The sequence below is a fragment of the Haliotis rubra genome, unplaced genomic scaffold (assembly GCF_003918875.1).
Source record: "Haliotis rubra isolate DU_JTF1 unplaced genomic scaffold, ASM391887v1 Scf1995, whole genome shotgun sequence".
NCBI lineage: Eukaryota > Metazoa > Mollusca > Gastropoda > Lepetellida > Haliotidae > Haliotis > Haliotis rubra.
Genome location: NW_025765997.1, coordinates 59,266 through 68,818, shown reverse-complemented (window position 1 = coordinate 68,818; position 9,553 = coordinate 59,266). Strand labels below are relative to the sequence as shown.

Sequence of the window (9,553 nt, the reverse complement as noted above, 5' to 3'; positions counted from 1 at the left end):
GGGAAACCAGAAGTTGGCTACACACATTGTACCCATGTGGGAAAGCGAACCCGGGTCTTCGGCGTGACGAGCGAACGCTTTAACCACTAGGCTACCCCACCGCCCCTCTACGCAATTGGGATACGACGATATGTGTCAACCAAGTGAGCGAGCCTGACCACCCGATCCCGTTAGTCGCCTCTTACGACAAGCATGGATTGCTGATGACCAATTCTTACCCGGATCTTCACGGGTCAGTGCTGTTGGGTGTGGAATAATGACGCAAGTAACAATGTAGAATCATGGTAGGGAACTATGATTTATATTCCCAACATTCAGCAACAAATGGAATTTTTGGTCAGAATACCATTCTTCGCTTCCACCTTCAGTATGACTTGACAAGATGGTCACATCCTATCACAGGAAGGGCCTCTCGCAGATGAAGCCTTCAGCGCTGGTGGCGGTGCCGGAGGCCCACATCCAGTCGGTGTAGGCGGCGTTACTGGCGGGGTTGACCATGTAGATGCGGTACTGGTAGGAGCTGCTGGTAGGCTCTTTCGGACCCCATCTCGTGTACTGGACACGCGCCATGTCCAGCCACGCCCACTCCTTCGTTGCCATGATGTAGTAGCCCCCCAGCCAGTAACAATTGGGATGAGTCGCCGCTGTCATAGTAACACACACGTCAGTACCTTATACGACAGGCTGTACAACATGGGCTGGTCAGTAGCTATACTTCATGGTACAGGGTTGTATCAACACAACAAGGCATAATACAGATATGTTCTACCTGTATTCCTTTGCACTCACTTGGTACAAGGTGTACGTCCTGTATTTCTTTAAACTCACCAGGTACAGAAGTGTACCAACTGTTTCCTGAAGCTCACCTGGCACAGGGGTGTATACGCGCTACCTGTGTGTCTTGGGACTTACGCTCTACATAGGTATATTACCTGTATATCTAGAAGCTCATCTGCTACAGAGGTCTAGCTGTATGTCATGACTCTCATCTGCTACAGAGGTTTAGCTGTATGTTTTGACGCTCAATTGCTACAGAGGTGTACTACCTGTATGTTGTGACGCTCACCTGAGATGGCGGTGTACTACCTGTATTCGTTGAATTTTACCCGTCACAGAGGTATTCGCCCAGTATTTGTTAAAGCCGATATAGTACAGTAGCTCTATGTCAACCTGGTAAAAGGGCGTACTCCACTGTATTCTTGAAGCTCACCTGCTACAGAGTTGAAGAGTCCCACAAGGAAGAAGTCCTCGGCCTGGTCGTTGACAGACGCGAGGTCAGCGCCACGTCGCTGGCAGTCCAGTCTGGCATTGTCCCAGGTCAGTGTCCAGTTGGCCATATAGAAACACGAGCGTGGTCCGACCACGAAAGTCGGGGGACACTCTTATAAATACAGAATAAAGAGGAACTGTTGTTAGAGACGCATAAGACCGTGATGGAAGATATCTATACAAGGATAATATTATTGGTATGTGACGTACACTGAAACTCACTACTTGTGGTGTGTGCTAAATAGAGAATACCTCACGAAGTGTCATTACATACGAATTATACGAAACGAGTGTCCTGAGTTTCGTATAATTCGTATGTTATGAGACCGAGTGTGGTATTTTATTTATTACCCACTTACATGCTTTGAATTGACAAAATAGCGTATTTTTGGTATTGTTATGGTTTCAAACCGAAACCGGTTTCATAAAGAGGTTGTGGAAGAATGTTGTTCTGTAGTACACTTTTTGCATGACGTCACACTGTAATGACGTCACTACGCTTTGCTCGTCTGCTCCGTTGGTAACCGACGTCACGATGCATGGCAGTTGTCATCGCCTCTCGTACAGCCTCCTACATTAAACTACTCCGTAGCACCCTGTCTTTTAGTTTGCAGTTGCTTCACTCGGCTAACATCACTGGTGGAATCTTTGCGTTTATGTTTTTCGACGCATATAATGTGTCAGTTCGACTCACAATTAAACAGCGACACGGCAACGTTCGCAATGTTTACATTCCCACAATGCATAAAAGTTGTAGAATGAATGAATTCACGTTTTTGTTATGAATGAAAAAGTAGTTCCGTCACAACGTGACCTCATTGAGAGGTCATCGGTTATCCAATCAAATCGTTAGAATCTCAGGTCAAGTCGTTACGACACAGGTCAACGCGATACGACAATCGTGTAACGTACGAGATTAGAATGCAACTACCCATACGTTGACCACGTGGGTAATAAACACTGAGACTCACTGCCTGTGGTATGTGATATACACTGACACTCACTGCCTGTGGTATGTGATATACACTGATACTCACTGCCTGTGGTATGTGATATACACTGACACTCACTGCCTGTGGTATGTGATATACACTTACACTCACTGCCTGTGGTATGTGATATACACTGACACTCACTGCCTGTGGTATGTGATATACACTGATAGTCACTGCCTGTGGTATGTGATATACATTGACACTCACTGCTTGTGGTATGTGCTATGCACTGACACTCACTGCCTGTGGTATCTGATATACACTGACACTCACTGCCTGTGGTATGTGCTATACACTGACAGTCACTGCCTGTGGTATGTGATTTTATACAATTATAGACTGGTAATGAGGTCAATACCTGTTTTATGGACCCGCGAAAAGCGATATTGACGGAGGACGAAGTTAGTTTTGCTTTTCGCGGGTCCATAAAAACAGGAATTGACCGAATTCGCCAGTCTATAATTGTTTTATTATGTAATTACCGAAAAAGGCTTCTAAAATCCCAAACATGTCCATTTAGTCAAGAAACATAATTTTACTTTCACTACAGACCAATAACGTTATGTCGACGATACTGTGACATGTAAACAATAGAATGACGTCATATATTGACGTGAATGACGTCATAGTTGACGTCATAGTAACTCAGGTCAATATGACTTTTGGTCGGATCTGGGTTGGAGTCAATATGCTTTTCTGTCGACGGTCACGTGACCGCCTCTAGACCAATCAGGTAGCCGGATAAATATGCTTGCATAATAACCAATGATACTCACTGCCTGTGGTATGTGATATACACTGACACACACTGCCTGTGGTATGTGATATACACTGACACTCACTGCCTGTGGTATGTGATATACACTGACACTCACTGCCTGTGGTATGTGATATACACTGATACTCACTGCCTGTGGTATGTCATATACACCGATACTCACTGCCTGTGGTATATCCCACTCCGGGGTGACTGGCGTTGTTCCGGGACAGAGACCCCAGGCACAGATGGGCGTTGCAGTCGTCGGCGTCACAGCACTCGAAGCATTGGTTGCTGTCATCCTCCACGTCCTCTGCTTCTCGTTTCCCCAGCAACGTTGCAGCGTTAGAGAAAAGCTGACAGCGCTGAAAGTATTCACACATAGTGTTAGACTGCCGTGTAAGTTACTGTTCAACAATGTTGTGGTTGTACTGTGTTTGTTGAGATTCAGTATAGGACAGAAGCGTGCAAGTTGCTATTTTTCGACGCTGTTTTACATGTGTCACAAGGAATCAATTAGACGAGAAGTGTATCACTGACATTCTGAAATGGCGTACATTCATGGAAGCTTGCGATGTTGTGGTACCGTTGTGAGAGATGAGCAGGTTTTATCTTTTTCATGGCAAAATAGGTTACATAATGAAGACATCACCACACCTGTTTATCCCAGGGATGGTAAATATTCTGTGTTGGTAGTACACGCTGTGTATTCCTGATACTGCATTTTCACAACAAAACCAACTCATGTGACCTCTTATAGAACCGGGTTTACAGCGCTGGGGATAAAACTGTAAGGAGGGAGTCTTACCTGCTTCTGTTCACACCCAAGATGGTAGCCCTGTTTGCCGTTGTGGTCCGTGAACTCCCTCGTGAAGCAGATCTATAAAACAATTTGGGACTGAGTGGATTATATAATTTACTACTGGATTATATAGGTGTCCCAACTAGTGGAGTATATAGGTGTGCCAACTAGTGGAGTATATAGGTGTCCCAACCCATGAGATTATATAGGTGTTCCAACTAGAGGATTATAAAGGTGCGCAAACTAGTGAAGTATATAGGTGTCCCAACTATTGGATTATAAAGGTCTCCCAACTACTGGATTATATAGGTGTCCCAACTACTGGATTATATATGTGTCCCAACTAGTAAAGTATATAGGTGTCACAACTAGTGGATTATATAGGTGTCCCAACCCATGAGATTATATAGGTGTTCCAACTAGTGGATTATAAAGGTGCGCCAACTAGTGGATTATATAGGTGTCCCAACCAATGGGATTATTAGGTGTCCTAACTAGTGTATTATATAGGTGTCTCAACCCATGGGATTATAAAGGTATCCCAACTAGTGGATTATATTGGTGTCCCAACTAGTGGATTATATTGGTGTCCCAACCCACTTGATTATGTAGGTGACCTAACTATTGGATTATATAGGAGTACCAACTAGTGGAGTATATAGGTGTCCCAACTAGTGGAGTATATAGGTGTCCCAACTAGTGGAGTATATAGGTGTCCCAACTAGTGGAGTATATAGGAGTACCAACTAGTGGAGTATATAGGTGTCCCAACTAGTGGAGTATATAGGTGTGCCAACTAGTGGAGTATATAGGTGTCCCAACTAGTGGAGTATATAGGTGTGCCAACTAGTGAAGTATATAGGTGTCCCAACTAGTGGATTATATAGGTGTCCCAACTACTGGATTATATAGGTGTCCCACCTACTGGATTATATAGGTGTCCCAACTAGTGAAGTAAATAGGTGTCCCAACTAGTGGATTATATAGGCGTCCCAACCCATGAGATTATATAGGTGTTCCAACTAGAGGATTATAAAGGTGCGCCAACTAGTGAAGTATATAGGTGTCCCAACTATTGGATTATATTGGTCTCCCAACTAGTGGAGTATATAGGTGTCCCAACTAGTGGAGTATATAGGTGTCCCAACTAGTGAAGCATAAGGTTTTCCAACTAGTGGATCATATAGGTGTCCCAACCCATGAGATTATATAGATGTTCCAACTAGAGGATTATAAAGGTGCGCCAACTAGTGAAGTATATATGTGTCCAAACTAGTGGATTATAAAGGTGCGCCAACTAGTGGATTATATAGGTGCCCCAACCCATGGGATTATATAGGTGTCCCAACTAGTGATTTATAAAGGTGCACCAACTAGTGGAGTATATATGTGTCCCAACCCACTGGATTATATAGGTGTCCCAACTAGTGAAGAATATATGTGTCCCAACCCATGAGATTATATAGGTGCGCCAACTAGTGGATTATATAGGTGCCCCAACCCATGGGATTATATAGGTGTCCCAACTAGTGGATTATATAGGTGTCTCAACGCATGAGATTATATAGGTGTCCCAACAAGTGGATTATTTTGGTGTCCCAACTAGTGGATTATATTGGTGTCCAAAGCCATTGGATTATGTAGGTGTCCGAACTATTGGATTATATAGTAGTTCCAACCGATAAGATTATAAAGGTGTCCCAACTATTGGAGTATAAAGGGGACCCAACCACCTGCTTATATAGGTGTCCCAAATAGTGAAGTATATAGGTGTCCCAACTAGTGGATTATATAGGTGTCCCAACTAGTGGATTATATAGGTGTCCCAACTACTGGATTATATAGGTGTCCCAACTACTGGATTATATAGGTGTCCCAACCCATGAGATGATATAAGTGTTCCATCTAGTGGATTGTAAAGGTGTCTGAACCCATGGGACTGTATAGGTGTCCCAACTGATTATATTGGTGTCCCAACCCATTGGATAATGTATGTGTCCCAACTATTGGATTATATAGGTGTCCGAACTAGTTGATTATATAGGTGTCTCAACCCATGGGATTGTATAGGTGTCCCAACTACTGTATTATATAGGTGTTCCAAACCAATGGGTAATACTGATGTTGACGCCAAGAGGATGATACTGATGTTACCGCCCAGTGGGTGATACTGATGTTACCGCCCAGTGGATGATACTGATGTTACCGCCAAGTGGGTGATACTGATGTTACTGCCCAGTAGATGATACTGATGTTACCGCCCAATGGGTAATGTTACCGATGGATGATACTGATGTTACCGCCCAGTGGGTGATACTGATGTTACCGCCCAGTGGGTGTTACTGATGTTACCGGTGGGTGATACTGATGTTACCGCCCAGTGGGTGATACTGATGGTACCGTCATGTGGGTGATACTGATGTTACCGCCCAGTGGGTGTTACTGATGTTACAACCATGATGTTACTAGTGGATTATATATGTGTCTCAACCCATGGGAGTATATAGGTGTCCCAACTAGTGGATTATTTTGGTGTCCCAACTAGTGGATTATATAGGTGTCCCAACTACTGTATTATATAGGTGTCCCAACCCATGAGATGATATAAGTGTTCCAACTAGTGGATTGTAAAGGTGTCTGAACCCATGGGACTGTATAGGTGTCCCAACTGATTATATTGGTGTCCCAACCCATTGGATAATGTATGTGTCCCAACTATTGGATTATATAGGTGTCCCAACTAGTTGATTATATAGGTGTCTCAACCCATGGGATTGTATAGGTGTCCCAACTACTGTATTATATAGGTGTTCCAAACCAATGGGTAATACTGATGTTGACGCCAAGAGGATGATACTGATGTTACCGCCCAGTGGGTGATACTGATGTTACCGCCCAGTGGATGATACTGATGTTACCGCCCAGTGGGTGATACTGATGTTACTGCCCAGTAGATGATACTGATGTTACCGCCCAATGGGTAATACTGATGTAACCGCCCAGTGGATGATACTGATGTTACCGCCCAGTGGGTGATACTGCTGTTACCGCCCAGTGGGTGATACTGATGTTACTGCCCAGTGGGTGATACTGATGGTACCGTCCAGTGGGTGATACTGATGTTAGCGCCAAGTGGGTGATACTGATGTTACCGCCCAGTGGGTGATACTGATGTTACCGCCCGGAGGGTGTTACTGATGTTACCGCCAAATGGGTGATACTGATGTTACCGCCCAGTGGGTGATACTGATGGTACCGTCCAGTGGGTGATACTGATGTTAGCGCCAAGTGGGTGATACTGATGTTACCGCCCAGTGGGTGATACTGATGTTACCGCCCGGAGGGTGTTGCTGATGTTACCGTCATGATGTTACTAGTGGATTATATAGGTTTCTCAACTGTTGGATAATATAGTAGTTCCAACCGATAGGATTATATAGGTGTCCCAACTACTGGATTATATAGGTGTCCCAACCCATGAGATGATATAAGTGTTCCATCTAGTGGATTGTAAAGGTGTCTGAACCCATGGGACTGTATAGGTGTCCCAACTGATTATATTGGTGTCCCAACCCATTGGATAATGTATGTGTCCCAACTATTGGATTATATAGGTGTCCCAACTAGTTGATTATATAGGTGTCTCAACCCATGGGATTGTATAGGTGTCCCAACTACTGTATTATATAGGTGTTCCAAACCAATGGGTAATACTGATGTTGACGCCAAGAGGATGATACTGAGGTTACCGCCCAGTGGGTGATACTGATGTTACCGCCCAGTGGGTGATACTGATGTTACCGCCAAGTGGGTGATACTGATGTTACTGCCCAGTAGATGATACTGATGTTACCGCCCAATGGGTAATACCGATGTTACCGCCCAGTGGATGATACTGATGTTACCGCCCAGTGGGTGATACTGATGTTACCGCCCAGTGGGTGTTACTGATGTTACCGCCAAATGGGTGATTCTGATGTTACCGCCCAGTGGGTGATACTGATGGTACCGTCCAGTGGGTGATACTGATGTTAGCGCCAAGTGGGTGATACTGATGTTACCGCCCAGTGGGTGATACTGATGTTACCGCCCGGAGGGTGTTACTGATGTGACCACCATGATGTTACTAGTGGATTATATAGGTGTCTCAACCCATGGGAGTATATAGGTGTCCCAACAAGTGGATTATATAGGTGTCCCAACTAGTGGATTATATAGGTGTCCCAACTACTGGATTATATAGGTGTCCCAACTACTGTATTATATAGGTGTCCCAACCCATGAGATGATATAAGTGTTCCAACTAGTGGATTGTAAAGGTGTCTGAACCCATGGGACTGTATAGGTGTCCCAACTGATTATATTGGTGTCTCAACCCATTAGATAATGTATGTGTCCCAACTATTGGATTATATAGGTGTCCCAACTAGTTGATTATATAGGTGTCTCAACCCATGGGATTGTATAGGTGTCCCAACTACTGTATTATATAGGTGTTCCAAACCAATGGGTAATACTGATGTTGACGCAAAGAGGATGATACTGATGTTACCGCCCAGTGGGTAATACTGATGTTACCGCCCAGTGGATGATACTGATGTTACCGCCAAGTGGGTGATACTGATGTTACTGCCCAGTAGATGATACTGATGTTACCGCCCAATGGGTAATACTGATGTTACCGCCCAGTGGATGATACTGATGTTACCGCCCAGTGGGTGACACTGATGTTACCGCCCAGTGGGTGTTACTGATGTTACCGCCAAATGGGTGATACTGATGTTACCGCCCAGTGGGTGATACTGATGGTACCGTCCAGTGGGTGATACTGATGTTAGCGCCAAGTGGGTGATACTGATGTTACCGCCCAGTGGGTGATACTGATGTTACCGCCCGGAGGGTGTTACTGATGTTACCACCATGATGTTACTAGTGGATTATATAGGTTTCTCAACTATTGGATAATATAGTAGTTCCAACCGATAGGATTATATAAGTGTCCCAACTATTGGAGTATATCGGTGTCCCAACTACTGGATTATATAGGTGTCCCAACTACTGGATTATATAGGTGTCCCAACTACTGGATTATATAGATGTCCCAACCCATGAGATGATATAAGTGTTCCAACTAGTGGATTGTAAAGGTGTCTGAACCCATGGGACTGTATAGGTGTCCCAACTAGTTGATTATATTGGTGTCCCAACCCATTGGATTATGTATGTGTCCCAACTATTGGATTATATAGGTGTCCCAACTAGTGGATTGTAAAGGTGTCTGAACCCATGGGATTGTATAAGTGTCCCAACTAGTGGATTATATTGGTGTCCCAACCCATTGGATTATGTATGTGTCCCAACTATTGGATTATATAGGTGTCCCAACTAGTGCATTATATTGGTGTCCCAACCCACTTGATTATGTATGTGTCCCAACTAGTTGAGCATATAGGTGTCCCAACTAGTTGATTATATAGGTGTCTCAACCCATGGGATTGTATAGGTGTCCCAACTACTGTATTATATAGGTGTTCCAAACCAATGGGTAATACTGATGTTGAAGCAAAGAGGATGATACTGATGTTACCGCCCAGTGGGTGATACTGATGTTACCGCCCAGTGGATGATACTGATGTTACCGCCAAGTGGGTGATACTGATGTTACTGCCCAGTAGATGATACTGATGTTACCGCCCAAAGGGTAATACTGATGTTACCGCCCAGTGGGTG

The 9,553-nt window shown here is 44.2% G+C and overlaps 1 protein-coding gene across 1 annotated transcript in view; it reads right to left on the bottom strand.

Annotated features, from left to right (window-relative positions):
• Positions 1–313: 313 nt before the first annotated feature.
• LOC124275204 overlaps positions 314–9,553 on the bottom strand; it is a 29,697-nt gene continuing 20,457 nt past the window's right edge. Inside the window, exons 4-7 of the mRNA XM_046710692.1 lie at positions 3,830–3,901; positions 3,206–3,386; positions 1,211–1,381; positions 314–644 (exon numbers count right to left, since the gene is read on the bottom strand). Coding sequence (XP_046566648.1) covers positions 397–644; positions 1,211–1,381; positions 3,206–3,386; positions 3,830–3,901 — 672 coding nt within the window. The 3' untranslated portion in view covers positions 314–396. The remainder of the gene's footprint in view (positions 645–1,210; positions 1,382–3,205; positions 3,387–3,829; positions 3,902–9,553) is intronic.